The sequence below is a fragment of the Aspergillus clavatus genome, genomic scaffold (assembly GCF_000002715.2).
Source record: "Aspergillus clavatus NRRL 1 1099423829797 genomic scaffold, whole genome shotgun sequence".
NCBI classification, from domain to species: domain Eukaryota; kingdom Fungi; phylum Ascomycota; class Eurotiomycetes; order Eurotiales; family Aspergillaceae; genus Aspergillus; species Aspergillus clavatus.
The window spans coordinates 64851-92670 of record NW_001517102.1 but is presented as its reverse complement, the minus strand read 5'-3'; the positions used below and the strand labels follow the sequence as shown (position 1 = coordinate 92670).

At 49.2% G+C, this 27820-nt stretch overlaps 7 protein-coding genes across 7 annotated transcripts, besides 11 other annotated features; 4 read left to right on the top strand and 3 right to left on the bottom strand.

The window, feature by feature from the left end:
- Nucleotides 1-715: 715 nt before the first annotated feature.
- ACLA_005550 (nitronate monooxygenase) lies at nucleotides 716-1771 on the top strand (the record flags this gene model as incomplete). The annotated part of the gene is made up of 1 exon (XM_001273224.1): nucleotides 716-1771. The coding sequence occupies one exon, from the start codon at nucleotides 716-718 to the stop codon at nucleotides 1769-1771; it is 1056 nt and encodes a 351-aa protein (XP_001273225.1).
- Nucleotides 1772-2139: 368 nt separating this feature from the next.
- Nucleotides 2140-2161: a microsatellite.
- A 201-nt stretch (nucleotides 2162-2362) lies between these two features.
- ACLA_005540 (uncharacterized protein) lies at nucleotides 2363-5422 on the bottom strand (the record flags this gene model as incomplete). Its single annotated transcript, XM_001273223.1, has 3 exons — nucleotides 2363-4606; nucleotides 4685-5144; nucleotides 5181-5422. 3 exons carry the CDS (start codon nucleotides 5420-5422, stop codon nucleotides 2363-2365), a joined length of 2946 nt encoding a protein of 981 aa, XP_001273224.1.
- Nucleotides 5423-6048: 626 nt separating this feature from the next.
- Nucleotides 6049-6106: a microsatellite.
- Nucleotides 6050-6106: a microsatellite.
- Nucleotides 6107-6191: 85 nt separating this feature from the next.
- Nucleotides 6192-6226: a microsatellite.
- Nucleotides 6227-6258: 32 nt separating this feature from the next.
- Nucleotides 6259-6281: a microsatellite.
- Nucleotides 6282-8054: 1773 nt separating this feature from the next.
- Nucleotides 8055-8090: a microsatellite.
- Nucleotides 8064-8090: a microsatellite.
- Nucleotides 8091-8751: 661 nt separating this feature from the next.
- Nucleotides 8752-8780: a microsatellite.
- Nucleotides 8781-8897: 117 nt separating this feature from the next.
- Nucleotides 8898-11001, bottom strand: rad7 (DNA repair protein Rad7, protein; the record flags this gene model as incomplete). Its single annotated transcript, XM_001273222.1, has 4 exons — nucleotides 8898-9916; nucleotides 9978-10143; nucleotides 10206-10745; nucleotides 10993-11001. The coding sequence occupies 4 exons, from the start codon at nucleotides 10999-11001 to the stop codon at nucleotides 8898-8900; spliced, it is 1734 nt and encodes a 577-aa protein (XP_001273223.1).
- Nucleotides 11002-12056: 1055 nt separating this feature from the next.
- Nucleotides 12057-14929, top strand: ACLA_005520 (DNA repair protein RAD16; the record flags this gene model as incomplete). Its single annotated transcript, XM_001273221.1, has 7 exons — nucleotides 12057-12632; nucleotides 12690-13019; nucleotides 13081-13189; nucleotides 13246-13320; nucleotides 13372-13430; nucleotides 13486-14633; nucleotides 14698-14929. 7 exons carry the CDS (start codon nucleotides 12057-12059, stop codon nucleotides 14927-14929), a joined length of 2529 nt encoding a protein of 842 aa, XP_001273222.1.
- A 1237-nt stretch (nucleotides 14930-16166) lies between these two features.
- Nucleotides 16167-18003, top strand: ACLA_005510 (C2 domain protein; the record flags this gene model as incomplete). Its single annotated transcript, XM_001273220.1, has 2 exons — nucleotides 16167-16960; nucleotides 17037-18003. 2 exons carry the CDS (start codon nucleotides 16167-16169, stop codon nucleotides 18001-18003), a joined length of 1761 nt encoding a protein of 586 aa, XP_001273221.1.
- Nucleotides 18004-19578: 1575 nt separating this feature from the next.
- ACLA_005500 (putative ARF GTPase activator (Csx2)) lies at nucleotides 19579-23187 on the top strand (the record flags this gene model as incomplete). The annotated part of the gene is made up of 3 exons (XM_001273219.1): nucleotides 19579-19642; nucleotides 19811-19944; nucleotides 20035-23187. The coding sequence occupies 3 exons, from the start codon at nucleotides 19579-19581 to the stop codon at nucleotides 23185-23187; spliced, it is 3351 nt and encodes a 1116-aa protein (XP_001273220.1).
- Nucleotides 23188-23729: 542 nt separating this feature from the next.
- Nucleotides 23730-23942, bottom strand: ACLA_005490 (uncharacterized protein; the record flags this gene model as incomplete). The annotated part of the gene is made up of 1 exon (XM_001273218.1): nucleotides 23730-23942. The coding sequence occupies one exon, from the start codon at nucleotides 23940-23942 to the stop codon at nucleotides 23730-23732; it is 213 nt and encodes a 70-aa protein (XP_001273219.1).
- Nucleotides 23943-24953: 1011 nt separating this feature from the next.
- Nucleotides 24954-24984: a microsatellite.
- Nucleotides 24985-26319: 1335 nt separating this feature from the next.
- Nucleotides 26320-26363: a microsatellite.
- Nucleotides 26321-26363: a microsatellite.
- Nucleotides 26364-27820: the final 1457 nt, after the last annotated feature.

Below are 27820 nucleotides of genomic sequence, written 5' to 3'. Positions count from 1 at the left end.
TCAGTAAGAGGACCAATAAGAACATCCAGGACGAGCCTTTTGAAGAGGTTCGGAGATATCTGGAGATCTTACAGCTTGTTTAATTGCGATGAGATAGTTTTAAAGTGCCCAAGAGAGAGAGCTGAGCAAACCAGAAAAAAAGAAATGTTGTGAGGTTGTGTGAGGAATATGGGAAAGGTCTGAACGAGTGAAGCTCTTGTCGACTATTATTATTCTATGCCTCTTCACTATCTACCGCCTTTGACCAGTCCCGTGATTTTTTGACACGTGATACACGTGACGTTCACGGTTCCAGACAACTTGGATTTCCACCGCGGCCCCGACAAGACCCGACCCACCCAGTGACCTGGGGGGAATGGGGATGCTATCCGCGGTCCACCTGAATGGAGAGAAACTACTGCAGACTACAGACGACAGAAGGGCTGTCGCGGGCCTCTCACGACTTGATGTCGTACAGGAGGCATCGTATAGTGTTTCAGACATGATGACTCGAATGCAGGATGAATTCGGAATGAGGAGTGGATATTACGCTCATTGTCTTTGATTCATGTGGGCGTATATGTATATACTTTCAGAATTCATATCAACCGACCTAGTTCCTATTCTACCCCTCTGCTCTAACCACTTTTCTCTCCCCCAAATGGTATTCAAAGAGTACAGTATCTCAACCCCGAAAGGAAAAGAAAAAAATTGGAACATCATTTCCGTGAGAACAATGCTCAAGTCCACGTATTCCTGGACGAAGTGTCCCTTGGTGGCTTCTGCCCCCATGCTCAACATCGCCATGGCCCCGCTAGCAGTATCAGTCTCTGCCGCCGGTGGTCTGGGCTTTCTCGCAGCAGGATTCGACGTCTCAAATCTGGAGAAGAACCTGGAAGATGCCGTTAGTCTCGTGAAGCAATCCAGTGGTGCGATGCGGCAGGCGTATGATGCAACAGGCATCCTCCCCATCGGAGTCGGCTTCATCAACTGGGGCGCCGATCTCACACGCTCGATAGCCGCGATCCAGAAATACAGGCCCTGTGCCGTGTGGTTGTTCGGTCCTACGGCCCAGCCCGATGATCTAGTGCCGTGGGTAGACCAGGTGCGTAACGGGACCTCGGGCGAGACCCAGATCTGGGTGCAGGTTGGCACCGTGGGGGAGGCGGTGGCCGTTGCCGAGACCCTGCGGCCAGATGTGCTGGTGGTTCAAGGATCTGACGCTGGAGGACACGGCCTAGCTCAATCAGCGTCCATCTTGACTCTTGTTCCTGAGGTTCGAGACGCGCTGCGAGAACGAAACATGACTCGGATTGCTATCCTGGCTGCTGGCGGTATCGTGGATGGACGAGGAATAGCGGCGGCTCTTGCGCTCGGGGCAGTAGGAGGTGTCATGGGAACACGCTTCCTGGCCTCTGCTGAGGCGAACATAGCCCGTGGGTACCAAAAGGAGGTCTTGCGGGTGTCTGACGGAGGTATCAGCACCGTCAGGTCAACGGTCTACGATCGAGTGAGGGGCATAGGAGGCTGGCCCCGTCGATATGATGGACGCGGTGTCATCAACGAGAGTTATCACGATGCTGCGGAACGGGGAATGGACGATGCGGAAAATCGCAGACTATACCAAGAAGAATTGAAGAAAGGTGACGCCGGATGGGGTCCCCAGGGTAGAATGACAACATATGCTGGCACAGGTGTTGGTCTGGTTCGAGAGATCTTGCCGGCCTCGACCATCGTGGCAAACACCTTGGCTGAAGCAAGAGACACAATCCAGGGAATTACAATCGATTGAAGTACTCAAAACACATCTCGGGAGTTTTAGACGCACTTCGCAGACCGTATACACGTAAAGGGAATCTGAACGAGACTAGGACCTAGTATATAAGTATTGTTAATTATTCAAGTATAGGAATAGATACATTTGCTGCTTGCTTCGATTTAATACAGATGCTGTCGATCCCTCTGCGAAAATAATGATATACCTGTGCACCCTGAAGGAACCGGCCATAGATAACTCCATAACTTGCTCGAAGGATGAAGGGAAAGAAAGACGAAGAAATAGATAGGCTGTCATGATGCAAGTTCGGTCTTCAATGCGGTGTGTGGAAAACGCGCCAAAGAACCTGCAAGTGAAATCTGTATCCAAAAAGAGAACAAGGCAAAAAAAAAAAAAAAAAAAAAAGACAGAAAGCGGATGGAAGCCGAGATGTGTGCATCAGAACGCTTCTTGGATATTCCGGCCGTTAAGGGGGAATGATATCGTATGTATAAGGGCAGGAGTTGGAATGCAAGGTATTAGGACATGTGTAATGGTACTGCTTATGCAGATAGTATCGTGGCAAAAACCGAAAATTAGCAATGTGTACGGGGGGTTCCTCAGTAATCAATGCACCGCGTTCAACAGATCGCCGAGGCTTGATGTTTCTTTCTTGACTTTCCAGTTGCTTCGCTTCTTCTCACGTTTTTTCATCATTTCGGCCCAACCTTCGTCGTCATCCTCATCGTCTTTTCCAGTGGTGGTGCTGTTTCTGCCCTGAGTAGACAGTCGCTCTTCAGTCGGGATGGGCTGGACGGTTACAATTGGCATTGAGGGGGTCTTCGCCATATGTGACACAGCGGGAGGAGCTGCTTTCTGGTTCTCGTCGTTCCACTTATTAGCCATAGGCGAATAGACCGTGGACCCTTGGTCAAGGTGTATTGTCGATACAGGTCGATATCGCGGTGCCATTCCGACGTTACTGCGTTCGGATGGGGCAATGGACGGCGCATAGCCGGCGCCTCCCGGAGTGCCGGGTCGAATACCCTGCGGGAGATAGGGCATCGCTGGGCCGTTCAGACGAGAAGGACCATTCGGATCCAGCATACTAAGAGTTCTCTGATCACCAAGACCGGCCGGAGCTTGGTTGAACGGTCCAGCTGAGGGCATAGAAGCAGGTCTGAAATTTGCACCCGCAGGCAGTGACGGTGGGAACCCCATGGGTGGCAGCATTGGTGGTCCTGGCGGGGTCTGTCCCCCTTGCATATGAATCATTTGCTGCATCCATTGCATCTGGACTTGCATCATCTGTGACATCTGCTGTGAAAGCTGGATTTGGGCCTGCTCGGTGGCAGAGACACTTGGTTGAAGTGCCGGAGGATTCATACCCATCATCGTGTAAGGCCTTGGAACGCCGCCAGGTGGAGTCGTTGACCCTGCCATCCCCATTCCGGTTTGGAACTCGTATACGGCTTGGGTATTTGGACTGCCTCTTCGCATTGCTCTGGCTCGTTCTTCCGTGGCGATGACACCCACTAAGCCGCCAGGGGGTAGTGCAGAGGCAGCAGTAGGGCCACCATGGACGGAGGCTCCTCCTCCTCCTCCTCCAAAAGCTAAAGATTCTCTATTGGCTTGATTGACCAAGCTTGCTCCGTAATAAGGGTCCCGAGGGAGGTTTCGGGCGAAGACAGGCAAGCTGCTACGATTCGTCAGATCATTGTCGCCGGCCACAGACCCAGGAGACGACACGTATGGTTGATGAAAGGAGGCTCGAAGATTCGGGATAGAACTTGAAGGTGCCAAACGAGTGGGAGGTCGGTTTCTGTTTGGGAAGCCATGAGCGGCCAGGATCCCGAGCGGGATGTCCTCATCTTCGTCGCCCTCGGCGCGATTCCCAGCGCCGGGTCCGGTGCCAGAGTTCATCGGAAGGGTTGGAAGGTTCGGCGTACTGTTGCTAGCACGGTCCAGCTCTGGACGTAGGGACGGTGCTGGAGACTGTTGGCCCGTCATTTTCATCATCTGTTGTCGATATACGGACAGATGAGCCTCCTGCTTTCGACGTAGCCTCTCTGCTTCGCGGCTCTTCTCCACCTCATCCTCTTCATCAAAATCGCTTTCAGCAGAGTCTTCGCTCTTTGATGCATCGCTGTTGGATCTTCTAAGCTCTTGTTGCCGGCGATAATGTTCGAATTGAGAAGGCGTCATGACTTTATTGGCTGGGCCGCTGGACTTTGGCTGGCTTTGCTCATACTGAGCGGCCAACATCGCATGCGCCGCGATAGAAGGATCCAGTTGGCTTTCAGCCACCGGAAGGGATTGACGTCGAGTTTGGGAGTGGGATTCCGGGAGTCCAGGACGATGGGCAGCGTTCGCAGATCCATTGACCGCCAAGGGGGCATGGTTCTCGGAATCCGAGGCCTCGTGGTCGGAGCTCGATGCAAAATGCACACCGTTTTTGGTTGTATGGAGCGATTCCATGATCAGCCTCGCATCCTCGTCTTCGACAGGCGCAGAATCTCGCTTTGTCGAGTAGATGACACTCCTCCGCAGTCCCTTGTCACCTGTCGTTTGGGGCTTCATGAGTGAGCGATGAGATGTTGTGGCGTTGGGCACGGCACTCGCCAAGGGCAATGATTTCCGCCGCCCTTCAGGAAACGATGAATTGGGACTAGGCAATTCAAGGCGGTTTCCTGGGAAATCTACTGGGGGAGAATTCATCGCATTAAGCAGGCCCTCCCCAGAATGTCGACTGTCCCAAGAGTAAGGAGAAGCTTCCACTTCTGTGGGTACATTCGTGTTGATTGGAGCCGGGCGCGCGGCTTTCTCCTCTTTTCGAGTAGTTGCGGGTGAACTGTGCGAAGAAGACGAGAACTACCCAGAACCACCATTAGTACGGGGCCGGTTGAGGATGAGTAGACAAAATTGAGAGCAAACAGAGATCAATCATACCATATTCGGCGATTTTCGACCAGAAATCGGCTCGGGGAGAAGGACACTCTCACGCTTCCCTAGATCGTCAAACATATTGCCAAACTCGTCCCCTAGCCCTCCTACGTTCAAATCGTCTAATAGCTTGGGTGGTGTTGCGGTGCTAGCGGTACTGGATGTCATGGTTCTATTCCTGGGGGGCGGACGAATGGGCGGTCGGTCTGGCGCGATCGATGGTGAAGGTTTGGAAAATCTTCCTCCAAACGAAAAGGTTCTGCCCGCTGCGCGCAACGCGCCGGAAATCGGGGGAATGGGGATGTCGTGGAGGTGGCGCGTGTGCGGCGATTGGCCGTTCGCTTGAATTGGAACGTCTGTCGAAGAGCGGCGCAGTGACGATGAGCTGAATCGAATCGATGATGAACTCTCGGATGAACCCCCCGGGATGCCACCACTATGTTGCCGACGAGTCAGCGACAAGGACCTTATATTTGTTTAATGTAGGGGATGGGCACTATACCGGTGCTTGGGAGGCAGATTCTCGGTACCCGCAAAGATATTATCCTCCTCCTCCGTCGGAGTGTACAGGTCCTGGCCGTCACTCAATCTCTTGGAGAGCAGATTCGCATCACTGAGGGATTTTCGGTCGGCAGCGGGGCGTTCGAAGACTCGGAAGGACGGCTGAGGAGGGTTTTCTACCTCTTCAAGAGCATTGCCAGACGATTTTCGCCGGGTGAAGCCTTTGGGGAGCTTGATTGGCATCTGTGCAGAGATGTCGAAAGGGCGGGCCCCACGAAATCGGGTAGCTCGACCTTTTCAATTACGCTGCTTGACAAGCAGAAGTCAGCAAGCTAGATCGGAGTTACGCAGACAAGACACGGGCCCAGCTGCTCCTCAGATCAGGTTGCGGTCGTACTCCGTCGTCTGTACTCCTCGTTTCCCATAAACAAATCACCCGGATGCCTGTGGAGTGGCGATCCTGGACCTTTCGAAACCACTTGGATTCCGATAAAGGGTGGGTCTTTTGTGTCGAGAGAGAGAGAGAGAGAACGCCAAAGAATGGAAGAGCAACCACTGCGATCAGAGCGGTCACGGAGTTACGAGCAGTCAGAGGGAAACCTGGTGTGGGTAGACCGTCACCGAACACATTAAGGGGGAGGGGTGGGTGTTCAAAGATCCAGGACTGAGGAGAAAGTTGACTGCGAGTTTGAGCGAAATGGCCCAAGGGAAAACTTTCTGACACACGATGCAAAGTGCAAAAATCGATAGCGTCTCCGGCTAAGGACCCTTAGATGTACCACCAGCGGGGCTCTGCAAATAATAGATTGTGGGTAAGAGCCAGACTATCAGATTTTGATTGATTTTGATTTAGTTTGATTGCGATGGAGGAGAAAGAGAGAGAGAGAGAGAGAGAGAGAGAGAGAGAGAGAGAGGGAAGGAGAGAGATTAGCGATGGAAGGTAGAGGAGTAGAGGATCAATTATTTAGGAATGAATGATGTGGTCCGATGACAGAAAAGTGAGCGGGTAAAAAATAATAATAATCATAATAATAATAACAACAACAAGGGGAAATAAATAAATAACCAAAAAACAGACAAGAGAGGGAGAGAGAGAGAGAGAAACAACAAGATGATTAATGGACCAGAACAGCAGAGGACGAAAGAAGAAGAAGAAGAATCAATAGGTAAGTAAGTAGATAATAGTCCTCTGTAGTAATCCTTAAGCTAATTATTATTATGGCGAGAGAGGATGAGAAAGAGGGAGGCGGGAAAGCCAGCAGGATGAATTCTATACATTCTACGGAGTATGTAACGACCTACACAGTAGGTACTTACTTACTACCTACTTTACTAGAGGCTATCTACGGATACCTACTCCGTAGTAGTTAGTACCTATAATTATTACTATGACCGAAAAAACCTAGACGGTGCAGTGTGCATGTCCATGAGCATCGAATGATCGAACTCAAACGGCTAGAATCTCCATAGGGAAAAGCCAGATAAAATAATCCCAAGTAAGGTGAGGAAATCGGAGATAAGAAAGCGACCTGAGCGGACCCAGAATCCAGATTCGTTGTATCCGTACCGTCGATAAGTCGTTGCCATTGATCAGATTCCTATTAATATCAGCGAATATCACTGGTGAACGGACAGATTTGGCCCTGGGAAGGGGCAATGGATTCGTGGACCTAGACAAATCTAACCAATGTTCCAAAAATACAAGGTATGATACAGGGCTCCCGACCTAGTCAGGTACCAAACAGGTACGAATCTGTGAACCATTCATACCTAAAAAGACCTCGGAAGCCTGTTCATGGCTAGGTACTACTGCTACCTTAAGCTTTGCCAAATGCCTCAATAATAATAATTAAGGGGTTCAATGAATACTCAGACGCCATTGAGTCAGGAAGTATGTGCTATATATGTACCAGCGATGCTATACAGCAGTAGTAAGACCAGCTCAGTCGCTTTGATTTCTATCTGAAGATACTAAACTTCTTTTTGCCTTTTTTTTTTTTTTTTTTTTTCTAACTTTTTTTTTCAATCGTACAATGGTGGAGTACCTTAGGTACTCCGTCAATGGGGAAAGGAATCCTGTCGGCCACTCATCGTCTCAATGTTTGCTGATCAAGCAATGATTAGACAACGATGATGAATCTATGAAGATCCAACGTGTCTCTTAATCTTGATATATTAATTGATCAGAGCGATAGCAGAGGACGCAGACGAAGAGACAAAGAGACACTTCAAAGAGGATGATGGATGGGTTTCTTTTTCATCTGAACTGCCAAGCTTACATAAATTGATTGTTCCTCTTCCGAAGTCACTGTTCGACCGTGAGAACCTACCTGATCCTATTCTAATCACTTCGAGACGCAAGCGCTCCATTATCCATATCTTCTTCACTTCTCCACTAACTAGCGTGGAGTACGACGATACAGTGGAGGACTGAGTGGCTAGAGGCAAAAGACCAAACTCAGGATCCTCAGTTTTCGATTGACCAGATCCAAATATAATGTCATTTCATCAGACAAGGACTTGAAGATCATCGTACCGGACGGGTCAAGAGTAGAGATATGGCATTTATGGCTGCATTCTTGCTTAAGCTGTAAAGTGTAGAATAGCCTACCTTACCTAGTTAATAGAAAAGTGTCACTACCTACGGAGTAAATTCCGAGTCCTGGTGGTCTCAGTATCTATCGTTAAACAACTTTAGAAATGGATATGCCATAAATCAACATCTCTCTAGGAGTCCACACTAGTAGAAAAAACTCATCGAATCAGACGTAATGATCTTGCACATGCATGATATTCAGAAGAACATACGTCTATGGCTGGGCATGCTTCGTCAGAGTAAATCAGGGAATGATGACCAAGGAGCTAGGGACGGGAGTACCTACCTACTTACTTACTTACTTACTTACTTACTGTACGGAGGAGTTCCATACAGAATACCTTGATTATTAGGTATTCTGTCTCATTCATCCTTCTGATACAAGGCCATGCCTCGAAGCTGGTGGCACAATCTACTCCGTACAGGGACCGACAGGGTCCTTTACTATCACGACAAGACGCCCAGATATCAAACAAAACATATCGATTCAAGCAAATCCTACAAATTCAACCGACATCGGATTAGAAGAAAAGGTACGGAGGATCCAGCGGGGATAAACTCCCACTAAGCTATCCGTTCAACACTCAGGGGAAAACCGGACTTTCTTTTATATGGTCGAGAGCCAACCAATCTTCCTAAAACGGCCAGCAAGGTATCAAATGATTTCACCTGAGACATGAAGTTCAATGAAGACTTGTACAGTACAGTAGTAAGTTCGCACTGCAAATAGATCATCAAAGAGCAAGGGAAAGCCGTCGCGAGGCTGGGGAACAAGGGTCCCCTCGTCACACTATGTACAATGAAGTGTGGACTTCCAGGGACACAGAGTCCTGCAGGGTTCCAACCCAGCCTTACGCCATCAGTCATCCAGCTCTCAACTGTTACAACAGTATTCACGTGTTTGTCCACTGTGGACCCGATCGCCCATCCGTACCCTTGATGATATCTAGAAACACATAGCTGAGGGGGGAAGGAGAAAAATGAAAAAAAAAAAAAAAAAAAAAACAAGAACGGCAGAGGATGAGCGCTTATTCAAGGTATTCATTGCAGGAAGAGGTTTCATGAGCTTCATATCGTAGCATAGCAATAGGGTCAGCGACCTGTTCGAACAGGGTTTCTATGTCAACCAGAAGTTGTTCCTTCAATGACGATAGAATCCTGAGCCTTCAATCCGCCGATCAGTGCCACCCCAATCGGGACATGGACTTGGCGCACGTTGAAGCATGCGAATGCAACCACTTTTTTGATTGACGGACAGCATCGGAAGACCCGGCCCATCAAGAAATCATCCACCACTGTAAGAAACGAGATATCGAGTTCCTGCAAGAAAGGATATGACTTGCCCTCCGTGAATACCTCCTCGAATGCAGCATGCGAGATATGACGGCAGGACGATATGTTCAATTTCCGAAGGGTCGAGCCTGAGTGGTTCATAAGTGCGATGAACCCCTGGGACGCAAATCCAATCGCATCCGCGGGGCCATCCGGATTGCTATTATCCACATCTCGTGTGGAAGAGAAATCCACAAATTTCAATGGAGCATTAGCCCAATCTGTGAACAAATTGACGAAACCCTTGTCACTTAACACAGAATTATCTGTGAGACGCAGTTTGGCGAGAACGAGGCATTTCTCATGGATAAGGTCGAGAAGTCGATCATCGGCATTCGAGATGCCCTCCAGGGACAGCGTACGCAACTTGGGGGCAAGGGTGGATATCATCTGCAAAAGCACTTCACCGCTGGTCTCTTGAACCAAGTCCAGGGACAAGTGCTCCAGCGCCGACAAAGTTGAGATGGCACTAAGGGAATCGTTGCCAAGTTTCCAGCATTGCTTCAGTTTCAACTGTTGAAGTGCGACACAGCTCTCACACATCCTTTCCACAGTTTCATCCGTGAACGAATAGTCAAGATTCGACAACTTCACGCTTTCCAGCTGTGAGCCCAATTTCTGAAACAGCTGCTGCCAGGACGAATCGGAGACAAGGTTGGCGGCATCAAGCTGCAGCTGTCTGACTTTGAGATCTCGATCCAACATGTATTCGATAACTCTATCCTTGATTTGACCTGCAAATCGAAGATTAACACGCATTAGCGCCGGCATGATAGCAAATATCTTGTGGAAATCGTCCGTCTCGAGCTCTGCGATAAGAATCAATATGACGCTCAGGTAGATGAGATAAAAGCACAAGTGAAAACCTACTAGCCGCATCGTAAATATCAATTGAATTTAATTCGGGTCGAAGGAACAGGTTCAAAGTTCTTGGAGTCAAGATTCGCCTTTTAGAGAATATCTGGCTTAGACGATGCAGCAAACGAGATGGTAGGTCTCCAAATTCTTCAATCTCATTATGATTATCGGCAACTTTCTGAGCATGCATCTGTTAGCACTAAGCACGGTAGGAATGAGAGACTTCGTCAATCTATTCACCTTCGTGCACATCTCAACCAAACTGAGAGCACCTTGGCTAGCAACTCCGTCGAGCAAGTTGCTTTGGTTCTGACGACGACCAGTTCTTGGTCCGCGCTTCTTAGCCTTCGACTTCTTCTCATCATTTCCTATTTCTTTGGAGCACTTGGCACAGAGAAGGCCCCCATTGGGGCCAGTTTTGCTGTAGGGGGTGACTGTGAAACGTTTACTGCACAGCTCACAATTCTCGAGCTGGCCTGGCAGGGGTCGAGATTTCTCATGCATCATCTCCCTGGCGATAAGGTCACCATCGCCATCAGGCTCGCCTGTGCGGCGGGATTTGCGGCGGGCAAACTCCTTGCTCTGCTTGATTCTTGCTAATGCAGCTGCTTCCTTTCGCTTGCGCTTCTTCCTCTGCTCTGCTGATTCGCTCGGATCTTCTTCATATTCTTCATCTTCGGTGACTTCATTTTGTGTCTCGCTCGCGGCGACATCCTGATCAGCCTCCCTCACTCGTCTCTGATAGTCTTGGTGGATCTGGGCGGCGGATATGTTGTTGGACTAGATAAAATGAATATCAGCCAAGACGTCAAAGGAGACACATCATGAGGAAATTATCCACTAACGGCTAGAAAATCAGTGAGCGCAGAATGACTGCGAGTGTTGACTGTCAGTCAAATATCCAAAGCTATGGAAGTTGATGCAGGACATACGGGCCCCTAATTTGGTTCCTTGTAGCTCTGCGGCCCGCCCTATATACAGTCAATAAAAGATATTGTCTCAGTGGCACCAAATGGAAGGAACATACATTATGCATGCAACAATCGCTTCAGAGAGATTTAGGAGATGAAGACAAGCTGTGTGTTGTTGGGACAAATGACGAAGCTCGAATCAGCCAGGTCACAGGACTCGTGATGATTTCGCGTTCCACTTTACGCGAGATGCAATGTTGTGCTTATCGCCGCGCGTTCTGGGTAGAGGTGATGGGATCAAACCTGACCGATGAGAGAAGAGCTGTATTTGTATGCGAGTCACCTCATCCGCCAAGGAATCTTTTACGAGGGGAGGGAGCAAATCAGTGAATGGATCGGGGTCTTATTGTGATCAGTGAAGAATTTTCCCCATCTTCCAAACTTCTAGGCTGCTGCCTCCCTTTTCCGACCATACATGCCAACGGGGCCGATATTTGCCACCATCGAATTGATAGTCCTCCAAATAATCTCGTTGCCGTTTATCGGACTACCGATGAACCTACTTCCTTGTTAACGAATAATAAGAATCTCTAGTCGGTAAAACATCGATTGTTTCATCATCATGGGAAGAAGGGTATCTACAGCAAAAGCAGGGACTTCTCCGCTTGATGGTAAGCTTCCGTCCCTGTCACATTTTCCAGTTAAGCGTCTCTTCGACTGTTCGAGGCCGTTTGGCTTTTCATGGAGCAAATTCATTTCATAATTCCTGTCAACTTCGATAGCTAACGATATGATGAATTTCACAGGCAATCAATTGTCCTTGCCTCGACGGACTTCTCTACGATTAGCACGGTCGTCCATCAAAAATGAAATCGGAAGCCCGGGAAGTGTGGGTGGGGAGCAAGAGAGTAACATAAAGAGTGAAAACAAATGCATCGAATTAATCGAATCTCACTCCGGCTCTGCGTGTATCGAAGTTGCAATACCGCTGAAGCAGCAGTCACCTTCATGTGCGTCTTTCTCCTCTTCCTCTTCACCGGCGAATACATCGAGAGAGAGCACAAACGAATATGGTACTCCTGCAACCAGTGTTGCTGTCACTCCCGCTGAGTCAGATGTGAACAAACCGAGAAAAAGGGTAAATGCTTCTGCTCGAGCCCGTGAGCTACGCTCTAGCACAATGTCCCTTAGCCGCCCGCAGAGAGGTGTTAAGAGGGGTGCTGCAGTAGCACTGGAGGATTCTACACCATTAGAGTGCTCAGATGCAGCTTTAGCTCAAAGTCTTCAGATTCAAGAATACCAGTCATCTTTCTCGAAGCGTCGGAAGGTTCCTGCGGGCAAAGGTGGAGGATCATTGGAGATTGGCGATTCCGCTGACGATGATGATCCTTTGACGGATTTGGAGGAAATGGATCTGGATTCTGATGGTGGCAATGATGACTTTGATGAAGATGATTTTGAGCCTTGGCAGTCAAAGCGCAGTACCAGGACTTCTCGTCGGTTGACAACGAAGCGTGCTATCCCCGATAGTGAAGCTTCCGACTCTATCGAGGATGGTGAAGATGATGTCTATCAATCCGAGGCTGAAGCCGAAGAACCCTCCTCCGCATCCGATGAGGATGAGCCATTGGCCACTGGGAGATCGAGAAGGTCGAATCCAACAAATTCCCGGGCCAATTCAAGAGCTCAGGCTCAAGCCTCGAGAACATCTGCACTCGTACGGTCATCTACCAGGCTGCCTTGGATGAGCCGCCGTGTAAGCATGCCTAGTGCCTGAATTCCATGTACGCCAGTGTTCTGACATCCTGTTTAGGCTTATAGGGAGCGACGCAAACTTGAGACGCAGCATCCTATTGTTGTCAAGATGTGGGACGAGATAAGGAATACGCCTCCTATCACACCCGTAGCAGCGGAGCAGCCTCCAGGTATCTCAATAACCCTCAAGTCATACCAACTCGAGGGTTTAAATTGGATGATGCAACAGGAGCAAAGTCATTACAAAGGTGGTCTGTTGGGTGACGAGATGGGGATGGGCAAGACCATTCAAGCGGTCTCCCTTCTCATGTCTGATTATCCAGTTGGCAAGCCGTCGCTTGTTGTTGTGCCTCCAGTCGCTCTGATGCAGTGGCAGTCCGAGATCAAAGTGCGTCTATCCATCCTCGATTCCGACACCAATCAAAAGTGCTGACACCCTGCTCATCCAGGAATATACGAGTGGCCAGCTAAAAGTTCTTGTGTACCACAACTCAAATTCCAAGGTGAAACATCTCACAAAGCAGGAGCTTCAATCTTACGATGTGATTATGATATCTTGTAAGTGTCACTGTATAAGTGTGAGCTTAACAGCGACCGGCTAACATCCTATCTAGATTCTGGCCTTGAATCTATCCACCGGAAGGAATGGAAGGGATGGAATCGCAATGATGGGATTGTGAAAGAAGATAGTGAGTCAATTAATCCCAACAACGCAGCGGCGAAGTCTTAACATTGCACAGGTGTGATTCATGCCATCGACTACCATCGCCTTATTCTCGATGAGGCGCATAGTATCAAGGTATCATCCGCTTTTCTTTTACCACGAAGGTTGAATGGCTTGCTAATGTCCACAGCAACGTACCACAAGTGTTGCGCGTGCATGCTTCGCCCTCAAAGCGACGTATAAGTGGTGTCTCTCTGGTACTCCGGTGCAGAATCGGATTGGAGAGTTCTTTTCTCTATTACGATTCCTTGAGGTCCGTCCTTTTGCCTGCTATTTCTGCAAGCAATGCAGTTGCCAGGAGCTCCACTGGTCCCAAGACGCCGAAAAACGGTGCAGCCATTGCAAACACAGTGGATTCAGCCACGTATCGATCTTCAATCAAGAAATTCTCAATCCTATCACTGAGCGAGATCACCCAGAGGCTCGTAAGGAAGCTCTGGCCAAACTTCGTCTGATCACTGATCGAATCATGTTACGGCGAGTCAAGCGCGACCACACTGCTTCAATGGAACTGCCTCCCAAGCGCGTCATACTGCATAATGAATTTTTTGGAGAGATCGAGCGTGATTTCTCTAGAAGTATTATGACCAACTCCACCAGGCAGTTTGATACATATGTGAGCCGAGGTGTCATGTTGAACAACTACGCGAACATCTTCGGTCTCATCATGCAAATGCGGCAGGTCTCCAACCATCCAGATCTAATACTAAAGAAGCATGCTGCAGGTGGACAGAACGTTCTTGTCTGCGGCATATGCGATGAGCCTGCCGAGGAGGCCATTCGGTCCCGCTGCCACCACGAATTCTGTCGTCGTTGCGCCAAAGATTACATTCGATCTTTCGATGCAGATAGCGTTGTGGATTGCCCGCGGTGCCATATCCCGCTCTCGATTGATTTTGAGCAACCCGATATCGAACAGGAGGAGGAACATATCAAGAAGAACTCGATCATCAATCGAATCCGAATGGAGGATTGGACCTCTTCCACAAAGATCGAGATGCTTGTTTACGAGCTTTACAAATTGAGAAGCAAGAAGCAGACTCATAAGTCAATCGTCTTTTCTCAGTTCACCTCGATGCTACAGCTTGTGGAATGGCGACTTCGTCGGGCAGGATTCAATACTGTCATGCTCGATGGAACAATGACGCCGGCGCAGCGTCAGAGATCGATTGATCATTTTATGAACAACGTGGATGTGGAGGTCTTCCTCGTCTCATTGAAAGCAGGTGGTGTCGCCTTGAACTTGACCGAGGCTTCAAGAGTATTTATCGTCGATCCGTGAGTGTTCCTCCCGCATCTTGTTCCCTGCTGGTCGTTGCCCTGTGCTAATCTTCATCTCCAGGTGGTGGAATCCAGCTGCTGAGTGGCAGAGTGCAGATCGATGCCATCGGATTGGACAGCGACGCCCCTGTGTGATTACTCGGCTCTGCATTGAGGATTCGGTCGAATCGCGAATTGTCCTGCTGCAGGAAAAGAAGGCGAATCTCATCAATGGCACGCTCAACAAGGACCAAGGAGAAGCGCTGGAAAAACTCACTCCAGAAGACATGCAATTCTTGTTCCGTGGAGCTTGAAAATTCTGCCTTCTTTCTACTGGGTGGAGAGTTGAGCGGCAGCCATTCTGGAATGGTGCTTGGCTTGCTGGAACAAGCCCGGCATACTGCAAAGCCATGGGGTTGCACATTTTGCGAATTTCTACGTCTTAAGTATGACTCAGCTTAGTAGCGTGGTGTTCCCTCATGCTTTAATTTCTCTCCAACCAAGTACCCCTGTTCCTCAATCTTTCCAGTGTTCCGAGCGTCTCCAGAGCTGGCCTCGATCACCGTGTGACGCTGGAAGTGGGAGAGAGCAAAGCTGAGAGAGAGGATATGGATATGGGGTGGTTGGGGAATCCTGGCTTGATTGGTCATCATGCTCTTGTACTGGTAGACACGGTTTATTATGATTCTCCTCTAGCTGAGCAATTCAATTCGAGTCCACGGATTCAGACTCAATCTTTCTGATTTTAAATCCGTACTGTGTTCAATGCTATGCGGTAATACTAATTAATCCCTTCATGAATTGGAATTGATATGGATTTGCCTTATGACGATGCCTATGACGATGACCAGCGAGACTGACAAAGCTTGGCCTTGCTTGACCCAATCCGAGAAAAACCCGTGGGGACCAAGCGAAAAGTCTTGGAAGTTGGAAGATTTACTTCTTACTTACCTGAATGAACTGAGAGGGGGGCATGATGATGTATGAGCCTGCACGAGCACGTCAGGACAACCAACAGCCAGTCGGTTTAGTGGTTCCTGGCGCCCTGGAAAATTGGAAGTGCCCGCCGTGGCACTGACGGACGGACTTAAGTGATGCGAACTGTGAACGTGTTAGTATGATTGTATCTGGGTGGAAAGCTTCCCTTCCCTTGAGTCTCTCTCTCTCTCTCTCGCGGTTATCTCTACCGGACGAGTAGAACAGAATGAGACGAGCACCATTCCATTTTCATCACCACTCAAATCCCATCTATTCTCTAATTCAATATTTCTTCCCTTTTTCATACCCTTTTCACCCCTCCTTCTTGGGCTGCTTTGCTTCTCTGGCTACTCAGCCCTATGAACGGACTCCAACTAACTACAAGCCTACAAATACAATTTCAAGGTACAACGATCTTCGTCCCCACATCGTCCCGCATCTGCAACGCTGAAGTCACTGACGTTTTCCCCCTCGACTGCTGCAGGCAGCAACAATAAATAATTCAAATATCAGTTCGCCTACTGCACTGGACTTGCATCATATAGTATCGAGTCTACGGGACAGGCTCTAATCATGACGAATGAATCCGATCAGCCCCAGGCTCGTCGACGGCATGCGGTCGACAAATACGGCCCCAAATTTGTCGATAAGACAGGCAAACTGCATGACCAAGCTGTCGCTATGAAGAAGACTGCTAGCAGTGGAGAACAGAAGCCTGCAGGGGGTTTCGACAGTACGCCAATCCCCCATGCACCGCCAGGTTATACGTTGAAATTCACGTTTCATCGCGGGATCAATCTTCCATGTGCGGATTTCGGCAGTTTCTCCTCTGATCCATACGTGCGGGCTCAGCTGCTTGTTGATCTGCCACAGCGGCACAAGCAGGATCCGATCGTGACTTTCAGGACCCCTACGATCCGCAAAAATCGTGATCCTGTATGGGGGAGTGAGTGGATTGTTGCCAATGTACCCGCATCAGGCTTCGAGCTCAAGTGCCATGTTTACGACGAGGATGCGAACGACCATGACGATAAGTTGGGAGTCGCGTACGTTGAGGTCGGGTCAATCGACGAGAATTGGTCTGGGTTCAAGGAGCAAACATTCAAGGTCAAGAAGCGACTGGGTAGCAAGCGGGTCTACCTGTTTGGGAATGTCGCCGCCTTCGCTTCGCGACGCCTCGATCTGGGCTCGCACTTGGTCATCAGTGTCGAGTGCTTGGGGAAAACCCCGGGGAAGGAGGGTGGACACATGTATACCGTCGGGCCGAACTATTGGTTCAAACACTTTTCGCCATTGATCGGACGACTGACGGGAACGAAAGACGAGGTGCAAACTGCGGATGGCAAGAAGGCCACCAGCCGCTACAAGTGCGTTATCTGTACTCTCTGAACTCATGCGCCGGTCATTTCTACAAATTCGGATCGCTGACTCTTACTTGCTTAGTTTTCAAGCCATTCAAATTCAGCTACAGGGCCCTGTGCCGGCCGAGTTGTACCATCGTTATGTCGAGTTCAAACCTTTTGTGGCGGGCATGTTCACATCACGGAGCCTTAGGGGTCGTATACTAAACCGGGCCCTTCATCATCAGCATGAGCGGATATACAATTTCGATCGAGCCACCCTCAACGGTCAATTCCCTGGTCCGTGTACCGAGTTCACTCAAAAATTCCTCGAATTTTGCCACTACGCCCAGGGTGGTCGTATTTTCACCTACGTCCTCACGCTCGACGGGCAGTTCCGCTTTACCGAGACAGGAAAGGAGTTTGGTATTGATTTGTTGAGCAAACACACTATGCACAGTAATGTGTCCATCTACATTGCCTATTCTGGCGAGTTCTTTGTGCGCCGACTGAAGCACCGGCACTGTCACGACGCATCAGAGACCGAGATTCCCGTCGAAGAGCCGCCGGCAGAGACCGCTACGGAAATCTCAACGGACCCGAGAGAGTATGAGCTTTTCATTGATAATGACAGCGGAACATATCGTCCGAACGCCAAATATCTTTATCTGCTGAAGGAATTCTTCTCAAAGAACTTTGTCGGCCTGCGTGTGACCACCTTGGATTGCCAGGAAGACGCAGAGCGAATGGGAGAGCTGAAGAATGAGCAAAGGGAATTCAAAAAGAAAGAAGCAGGCCAAATGACCTTCCTCCAACAAAGCAGCACCTCGTCGTTTTCCATCTCGAGTTCAGACGAAGATGAGCTTAACGAACGGAGCGGCACCGCGTCCAAGAAACGAGGCGATTTCTCCCGGAAAGTACACGATATGCGTGACGTCAAAGGGCAGGTCATGAAATGGGCGCAAGGAGATGAGCATTATGTTGAAGCAGGCAATCACCATGGCTACCATCCCAATACGTCCGTGGAGAACCCCAGTTCCTCACATGGCGCAACCGGGCGTAATCCATAGATGATTGCTCTGAAAGCGCACCGATGTCGACGATTGGCACGACTACTGTGTCTATCTTTCCCGTCAATTCTTTCGTTTGTTTTCCTTTACCACGACACGGTTCATCATTTTTGTCATACGCACTGGTCATTTGTCATCCTTGTACTTCTGAGTCGTCGGGCTCACATGCATCAGCGATTCCCCTAATAGCTATTGTTATTATATTTTTCATGTACCGCACACACTCTGTCCTCTTATTTTCATCCTGCCCTGCGCCGCAGGCTCTCCGAGAAAACTCTTGGCGGATTTGCGACTGCAGGAGCTTATGCACTTTGTCAGTGTTGTGTGCAGGAACAAGCGTCTCTTTCCTCTTATCCTTAAGATACCCCTTTTTGAAAAATCAAAGATGAATAGGACATCGAATGTTGTCAATACTCTTCCATTGACGTACAGTCCTCTCAGACTTGCTTCTCGAGTAAAATCAAGGCCCTTTCATGCCCACGCGATAGAGTCAGCTGGGCGCTCCTGGAGCTTTTTTAGCCGATACTACTAGCATGAAACTTCGCAAGCGACGGCTTAGAATTTGCACGAGGGATGTACTTATGCAGGCCAGATCAATGACAGGAGTGTATGCAAGGCAACCATGTTGTGACATTGGTTGATCAGAGGACTTGCCATGTTGTTTTGATGGTGCCAGTAGTCTCGACGAAAATAGACCACAGCCTCACTGGCGCATAGATATCATTGCGATTATGACTCAACTTATCCCAAAAAGGATAGTTGAAATGTGTGCGTGAAATGTTGATGTCGAGCGAGCTGGATCTCTCCACATATATGTATGGTATGGTGGCAGCGTGGTAGTCTAGACTAGCGACAATAATTTCGTGATTCTTCGTCTGGACTTCTCGAGCAGCTGGCATTAAAGGGAGCAGGTTAATCGACACCTACAGCGCTTCTCACGAGATCTCTACCTAGACGATATTATAAACGACATTATAGTTCTGGCCTCTTTTGAAACACTGGTCTGTCGGCCAGGCGGGGAAAGATCATTATTTATCTGGACTTGCTGTGAGACTTCGAATCTCACACGTTCCCGATCTCCCCTCCTCCGCGTCAAATCAATCCTCCGAAGTCATCCTCATCAGATAACTAATGCCACCAAACGACAAATCTTGACTCATCCCAACCTCAGCAGTTTCCTTCGCCATCGATCATTGAAGGGATTGCCGCGAGCATCCCCCGAGATTCGGAACCACATCCTCCTCCTTTGTTGGCTCGGTTATCATCCATCAGATACCTTGCCTCCCAGAACCCCTCGTCTTATTCAGCCACGATCTGCCTCAAATGAGCTCGTGCTCGTCTACGGCGGCATATACTCAGATCCATCTCACGGCGCAGGACGGCCTCGAGGGCTCATTCGACCGGTGTTTCGACTAGATGACGGCTTTGTCGATCGACCGCATATTGTTGTTCATCACTGCTCCGGTTACAAACTGATGCCAATTCGACTGTCGATGGTGACCTTCAACTGTCCCAGTCATCCTTCCGGACTGTCTTTTTTTCGAGTGGGCACTTGATCCATTCATCATCTTCATTATGGGCAATGTTGGAAGTCGTCTCGATGACTCTGGAGATTTGTTCTTCAAGGATCAAACTCGGTGTATGTAGCTCGCGCCCTTCATCCCTCGTTTTCCCCTTCGTCTTTACCGCGTCACTTTTACTTGTCGCTCCCCTATCGTCCTTTGTTCTATCTAGCTTGCACGTTAGCGCTTTTTCTCCCCTTCCCTCCTGCTATCATAGATGCTAATTTATTGTGATGCGCCAACAGTTACAATCGCCTCCGTCACGATAAGCAACTCAAGAGGTCAAGTACTGCTGCACCTCACACCCAATTCCTTCCCGGCGACAAGATATACCGCAAAACGAGAGATCGGTGACGATAGCCCAATTGAGTATATACAGGTAAGTGGAATAAAACAATGCTGGCAAGCTCATATCCTGAAGCGTGCACTTATGTTCGGCTGTTAACTTCACATCGACAATATCTAACAGGACCCCGATCTTACCACCTCTGCATCTGCGCCGACGTTCCTTCTGCGCCTGACAAATGAAGACGATCTCAATTTCAATTTCACCTTTATTTTGCGACAGACCCAAACTGGTAACACGGCGAACTCTGTGGTTAATGGCGTTGCGACCTCGCTTCCCGAAGTGGCCGACACCGTGCTCACCGGGCTTACATTTGCGCATGCGACCAATGCTAAGGAGCTTGACAATCTGATCACGCGCGAATTCCATGCAAATCCCAATCTACAGAACAATTCCAATGTGCAGTTTGTAGGGGATTATACAACCGGAGGTAGTCCTTCGGTCCAATTCAATTGGTCCTGGAAATGGAAGCCCCCCAAGCACACCGAGGACCGGGGCAACGGTTGGAGGAACAGTTGTAGCTTCCTGGACTACGACCAGAGAGCCAATCGACTCAATACCCTTGCGCACTTCTCCTTCTGGGTACACAACTGCCCCCGTTCGCTACCCAGCCCGCAGATTCTATCGCCAAACTTGGAAATCCCTCATCCCGTTCGTAACCGCATGCCCTCTTCGCAATCCGTTCTCTCGCATTTCAGTGATGCCGATGCGATATCCAACATTCTCCCCCCACCGGGTACTCCGCCTGAAGCAGCGGATAGTGCGCCGCTTCCTCCACCTCCCCCTCCTCCTCAAGTACCCCCGCCTCCGCCTCCCGTGAGGGTTGATCTATCCCATTCGCGGCCGGGTGAAGATATGAGTGTGGTGGAGGACGGTCCATTGTTTCGGGCTACCATGAAGGCGTTAGAGCAGAAGACAGGAAATATGCGCTCAAAAATCAAGAAGGTCCTGAAGAAGGCAGAAGCGGCTCAGCAAGCCCGAAACTCCTGCAATGAGGCGGCAGAAGCCTTCTTATCGGCACTCAGCGAGGCTGCGACATCAAACTCAAATGCGATCCAGCCGGCCCTCGATCATTATTTCGAGAAAATTGCCCGCCAGATCCTGAACTACGAACGACTTAATACCATCCAACTACAAAAGCTCGTCATCGAACCCTTAATCAAACTCTACAATAACGATATCAAGCAGGCCGAGGCCAAGAAGAAGGAATTTGAAGAGGAGAGCCGGGATTATTATGCCTACGTCAGCCGCTATCTCGGCCAGCGACAGGATTCTTTGAAAGAGAAAAAACGAGCGGAGAGCGACTCCAAGTATCAGGCTAAGAGGCGAAACTTTGAGCTTAAGCGATTTGATTATTCCTCGTTCATGCAGGACCTTCATGGCGGGCGTAAGGAGCAGGAAGTGCTCTCCCACCTGACCAGGTACGCGGATGAACAAGCAAAGAGTTTCCTTGCAGCTGCGAAGAAGGTGGACGATTTGTTACCCCAGCTGGATGCTCTAATTCATGAGGTTCATCAAGTCGACAAGGAGTTCCAATTTCAGAGAACGGAAAGAGAGGAGAAACGAAGAGCCTTGGAGAAAAGCAGCAATGTGTATATGGAGCCGGATTCTTTGGCCAACCCGGGTGTCTCGTCGACATTTGTCGGAAACGGCATCGGGACTCACAAGCCTGAGCCGGAATTAGGGCGCGCGGACAGCACAGGGTCTCAGCTACGGAGCGTAATCAGCAACAGTTCCTCACTCTCTCCGCCGGCCAACGCGAATATGAACAATACAGCCAGTGGTGTTCCGCTGGTCCTGCCAACTGATAATTCGAGCGGCCAGCAGAGGAAAGAAGGACTTCTCTGGGCACTATCCCGGCCAGGCTCTCATATTGACCCCAAGGGCATCAACAAGCAGGCCTGGCACAAATTCTGGATCGTATTAGATCAGGGCAAACTCTCGGAGTACAGTAACTGGAAACAGAAGCTCGATTTGCATATGGAACCCATTGATCTACGGATGGCTTCCGTACGAGAGGCACGAAATGCAGAACGACGGTTTTGCTTTGAGGTTATCACACCCCAGTTCAAACGGATCTACCAGGCAACTTCTGAGGATGATATGGGCAACTGGATCAGGGCTATCAACAATGCCCTCCAGAGCGCCGTCGAGGGCCGCGGCATGTCCCCCCCGCCTGCCGCATCGAAGAGCAACGGTTCGTCTCTAGGGCGCGATATCGGGTCTGTTCTGACCGGGAAGAGCTCTTCGTATTCGGGCCAGCATTCTTACTCCACCAGCTCTACGAGCAGCGTGAGTCGCCGAACCACGGTGGGTGCGCGGCCAAGTTACGTTCGCACGGATAGCACTGGATATGAGGAAAACCCTGCAAAACTGCTCCAGACCGTCCGCGATGCGGACCAAGGCAACAACTGGTGCGCTGATTGTGGATCGACTTCTAAGGTGGAATGGGTATCTATCAACCTTGGTATAGTCCTGTGCATTGAGTGCAGCGGCATTCATCGATCTCTGGGGACACATATCTCCAAGATTCGCTCTCTCACACTGGACGTGAACTCGTTCTCAAACGACATCGTCGAGATACTCCTGCAGGTCGGGAATCGCGTCAGCAACATGGTTTGGGAGGCAACCTTGGACCAGACGCAGAAGCCAATCGCTACTTCCACCCGCGAGCAACGGTTGAAGTTCATTACCGCCAAATATAGCGAACGAGCTTATGTGCAGTCGCTACCCTCCCCTCTGTCGCGGTTCTCGACACCGGATGAAACACTCCTTGCCGCGATCAAGAAGAACGACATCCAAGGAGTTTTGTACGGTATTGCTCTTCGTGCGAATGTGAACATCACCGATCGGTCACGAAACACCCATGCGGTCTTCCTCGCCCTGGCAGCTGCAGATCCCGCGTCACCCGGATCGACGGCATCCAATCTGCCACCTCGACCCAGTACTGCAAATGCCATCAAGGTGGTTCCGTTTCCCATCGCCGAGTTGCTTGTGCAAAACGGCGCGGAGATTCCTTTGCAGCCACCGCCTATCCCTCTCACCCCCGCTGCTCAGCTATATCTAAGTCAACGAACATCGAGACTCGTCGCACCGATAATCGGCAAGTCGGCAGGGGACACTGTGGGATCACTACCTAGTATTCGAGGCACAAGCAACGACCATGCGGTGCCGTCGAGTTCCCTTGACAGCAAGGAACGAGACAAACTACAAAAGAGAGGCAGCGCGGGCGCCCGATTTGCGGGAAAGGTCGCATCTCTCGGCATCGAACGATGAGGGACCATCGTTCTCCTCTGTCCTTTTCTGTTACTACCCGGCCGTTCTCGGCCAAGTCACTCTGTAATAGTTAATCATACCTAATGAGGCCTCGGAGCATATGATGATGTCACGTTGTTATCGTCGGGTTCGAATGATTTTTGTTTTATGGTTTTCCCCTTTTTTTGCCTTTTTATGTCTTGGGAAGGAATTGTGGTTTGGCTTCCTCATATCCCAAGTGTACCTGGTTCACATTCAAATGTCCTTACTATCCTTTCCTTCTATATGGCTTCTGATCCTGCAGGCTCCTCCCAGTGTCCTTTCCCCCGTATTAAAGGGGTTTTGGCCAAGCTTATACCACACAAATACATATTACTTTTTTGACTGAGCTCTGAATCGCTTCTCTGTCGGTGCCTCCATGTAACCCCTTTTCCCCGTCACGAGAAGGACCACCTGGTCCCTTCCTATCCAAGGCTGCAAGCTGGGCCTCCTTCCTAGCTAGCGGTTTGTCTCCGTTTGCTGGATTCGTCGCACGACGAGCTCGTGAAAGTATCAGTGCTCTGTCAAATGGAAACACCCAATTCGTCGAATCCCAGCCCAAGGAAGGCGGGAAGCTCATCCTTTGACGGCGTCCCCCGGTGCTTCGGGTTTCGCTCTGGAATACGATCTTCCGCGATCTGAGTGGACGGTATCACCGAGTCTCGCCGTTGCTCGCTGGTCCAGAACCGGCTGCTGCGCTTGTGCTCCGTAGAGGGGGCGAGGGCGAGGCTATCCATCGGATAGCCCGACGGCCAGTGCTTTCTTCACACATTCATCCGCTTAAAGGGGATGTTGAGCAGGCAAAAGGCATGATTGGTCCGGAGTCAGCGGATGGAGCGAGAGGGCAAGAGACAGGCAGACAGAATAGACAGAGCGAGAGAAGCACTGCACTCGGATCTGGCGATAGGTACGCGTCTCTCTCATCTGGACGGACCGGACACGTAGCCCTTGCTTGAGGAAGCATCGTAAACGGAGAATGCCCATTCCATGGTGGAGCGTGAGGCAGCCGTTCAGTTCACTTGATCAGGCCATGCCGGGTAGGAAGCAGAGCCGATCAATTGCCATTTTGCGAAGCAATTTTCACCCCTCTACCAGATCGACGATGGCGCGGGTGCGCGCCGTGTTGCTGCCTTTCTGGTTTTGCCACAGATGTTACGTTGGGTGAAGAGGAGGGGAAACTTGAAGACCGTTCGTCCAATGCGAGAAGTGGCGCCCTTTCGCATATCATTCGTGTGGCTATGGTGGGCTTGCGACGATGTGAATAAAGAGGAGGAAGAATCAGAGATCCATATCTTTTGATTGGAGCTGGGGAGTGGATAGGAACGGGGTTCGTTTGGATGTTTTGGATGAAGCCACAATTTTGCTCCTCGTACATGAGAGGAGGAGAGGGGGAGGGACGGCGCAGATTCAGAAAGTCCCTGTCTGGCAGAGCCACCATAATGACAATGGGCGGCTAAGCAATCAATGCTTCTAGCGCGAGAGATAGTATTCCAGTCATTCCGTTCTCTAAGACTTGTGATACTCTGGCTACTGGTAGTCTGGTGCGCCACGCCTTGGTGGAGACGAGGTTTGAACGGCACGAATCTCCCTTAGGAAGGTCTCTTGGGCAGACAGCCGGAGTGCAACCCAGCCAATGGTTGATGAAGGCGATGGTAGATGTGCTTGTACATGAAGATATTTATTCAGTGGTGTACAAGCAGTATCATCGTTTGACTCCGACTCGCAAGAGTGTCAACTCTCAAATGAAGTTTTTTTTTTCTTTTTTTTTTTTTTCTCTTTGGCGACTTGCGAGGTCAGGCCCAGCCAATGACGTCATTGGCTGCGATGTGGCGATGGACCAAACTGTGAAGGATATTTCAATTCCTACCCTTAGGCATCTATCTATCTATCTTATCCATATCGGGAAGAGGATGATCAGGATAGACAAATGATCGCATGGAAAATCGTCTGGCAAGGTAGCCCTCCTGACCAGCTGAATTGGAAATAAATAAATAATTAATTAATTAAAATTAAAAAAAAAAAAAAGGCTTATCCGGAGTATATATAGGACATGTTAAAGTTGAACTTTATATACAGTGTTAGAATGACGATCATGTTCATCATTCCTCTATTCAAGTGAAAACAATGCATCAGGCTGGAAGGTTTGATGTAATGGCACATGAGATGGAATCCAACCAGATTCGCTGGATGATGAATCCCAAACCCCCGAGTGTGCAGCAGTTCCATTTTCCATCAGAGAGTATGTACCTGACACGTAGGTACCCAGTATGTTAGATCCTACCTAGGTACTATTCAGTCACAAACATTGATTGATTCTCTCTAATCCGTATGGTCTATTGTACTTTTGTGTACGTCCCACTTTGTAGATATCATTTACCATGATTATCTATCGACGTACACGGTACATCTCGCCCTGTTTAACGCCTTGCCATTCCAATGGCTATGTGGAATTATGTGGCTGTGACCCTAAAACGCCTCTTGTTGTCAGATCGACTTTATACGAATCCGAATGATCGATCGATCAGACAAGGAGATACTCGGTACTTGCGCCGTGAACTGTGTCATACAGAATTGTACTACCAAATACCTTACCTTACTGACTAAGTAGAAGAATCAGGGTACCTTAGTATGCATGTAGGCTGACGGATAGCCGAAGGCCCCTTTAGGGTAGGGTAGGCGGGGGGGGGGAATAATCAACAACTGAAAAAAAAAAAGAGCAAGAGTTGTTTGGCGATTGGGTGTGAGGGCATATCCAGAAGCAGATGAGATGAGGTTAGCTCGGCGCGCAGATGATTGGCCGGCATCTCATCCCGATGGAGTTCCTGAAGTGGAGTCTTTGCTTTGCACTCCGGAGGTTAGCTCAGAAAATGGAGCATCGTTGATTTGGGCCGCGTCTTTTTTTCCCAGTATCTAACTACGTAGTACTCCTACTAAGTACTAACTATAGGGAAAGAGAGGGTTTCAACACATTTTCTCGCTCCTCCCCCCCCTCAATTCCCCGGCCCACATATCTCTTGTCATATGAGTCTCGAAATAATAATGTTGGTTTAGTGGTTAGGGAATCGAAACGGGGGGGGGGTAAGAGGGGCGCTGCTATAGGAATTTTTCGTATTTAAAAAAAAAAGAAAAAGAAAAAGAAAAGAAAAAAAAAAAAAAAAGCTGAGGAAGGCCATGCGAGTATGATTCCTATGGATATATAACAATCATGAAATACAATTCTATAAACTCAAAGAATCTATGTACATAGGTAACCTACCTTACCCTACTTAAGCAGGTGGAGTTGACAATAAGATTAGGTATGAGGCTAGGGTAATTTTCTCCCTCTTTTCCGTTGACACCGGGCTCTCTAGTCTCTAGTCTCTACAATACTTCCCTCGGCCCGTGAACTTAAAGCTACGCACCTAGGGTGTTCCAAGATGATTCGGATACTGGACGGCTTGACATAGCACTTGGTTTTGGAGTTCAATGATTCAAGTCTGACCATGTATCTTCACCTGCACCTAGCGATTCTGAGCACGACAAGCAGAAGCTTACCTGACATTGTAATTCCAGGCATAGGCCGTAAAAACTTTGAAGATTGAGTAACTGACAAGGAACACCTGCAGTACTTACCTATTTCTGGATTTGATCATTTGACAAGTGATGCTGGTGATACGCCCCAAACGCCACGTCTCCAACATCCATACATAGTACCTCGAAATAAAGGAATGATAAATGATCATACCTAAGAATATATGACCGATGATTTACCAAAATTTCTTTTCTTTTTCCTCTCATTTTCTTCGCCCGCTGCTGATTGGCTCTGAACATTGGGGCACCGGGCCCTAGTGGGAATGCAGCCGTATTCTACCTAGAACCGACCTGAGTCCTGAGTCCTGACTCCTGACTCTTGTCCCACCGTCATCACCAACCAACTTTCACACTCCAAAGCCCAATCAATTCCGGGAACACTGTCGAAATTATTGCGGCTGCTTGTCTCAGTATGGAAGGGGTCTTGAATGTCGCTTTTCTCTGATTCGTTATACTAACTATTATTATCATTGTTTACTCCCTTTCCCTCACGACTATCTATCTATACTTCGAGACCGTTTCCCAAGTACTCGCGCTGGATACTTCATGATAGGACTGGTTTAGGTATAGTACCGAGATAGGAAAGAGGGAATTTGAATCCATGACACTGGACGGTTATCCAAGATCGGACTGTCAGCGGCCACTTTCTACCCGAATCACCTACAACAGCTAGATAACTATCATCATCACCACAGACGGGCATGCGAGACATCCCATCTTTAATATCAAGTGGTACGTTACAAGAAGTACCTGAATCAGCTGCTGCCTGTACTTACGGAGTAACCCCGTCTGAGTATATGGGTCGTGGATGGATGGATACAGCCCCTACGGCCACGGGTATGCTTGAGCCTTGATCGACCGCTGTCAGATACTAACTCGGTACTATCTATCTAGTGCGAGAACTTGCCCCCTTAAGCAAACTAGTACATATCCATCGTACGGAGTACTAACTATTAGCTACTAGCCGCCATTCGCTGCCTTGAGTATTACTCCTGTACAGTCTGTACTACGAAGTAGTACTAATTCCTCTGTTGGAAACCCAGAC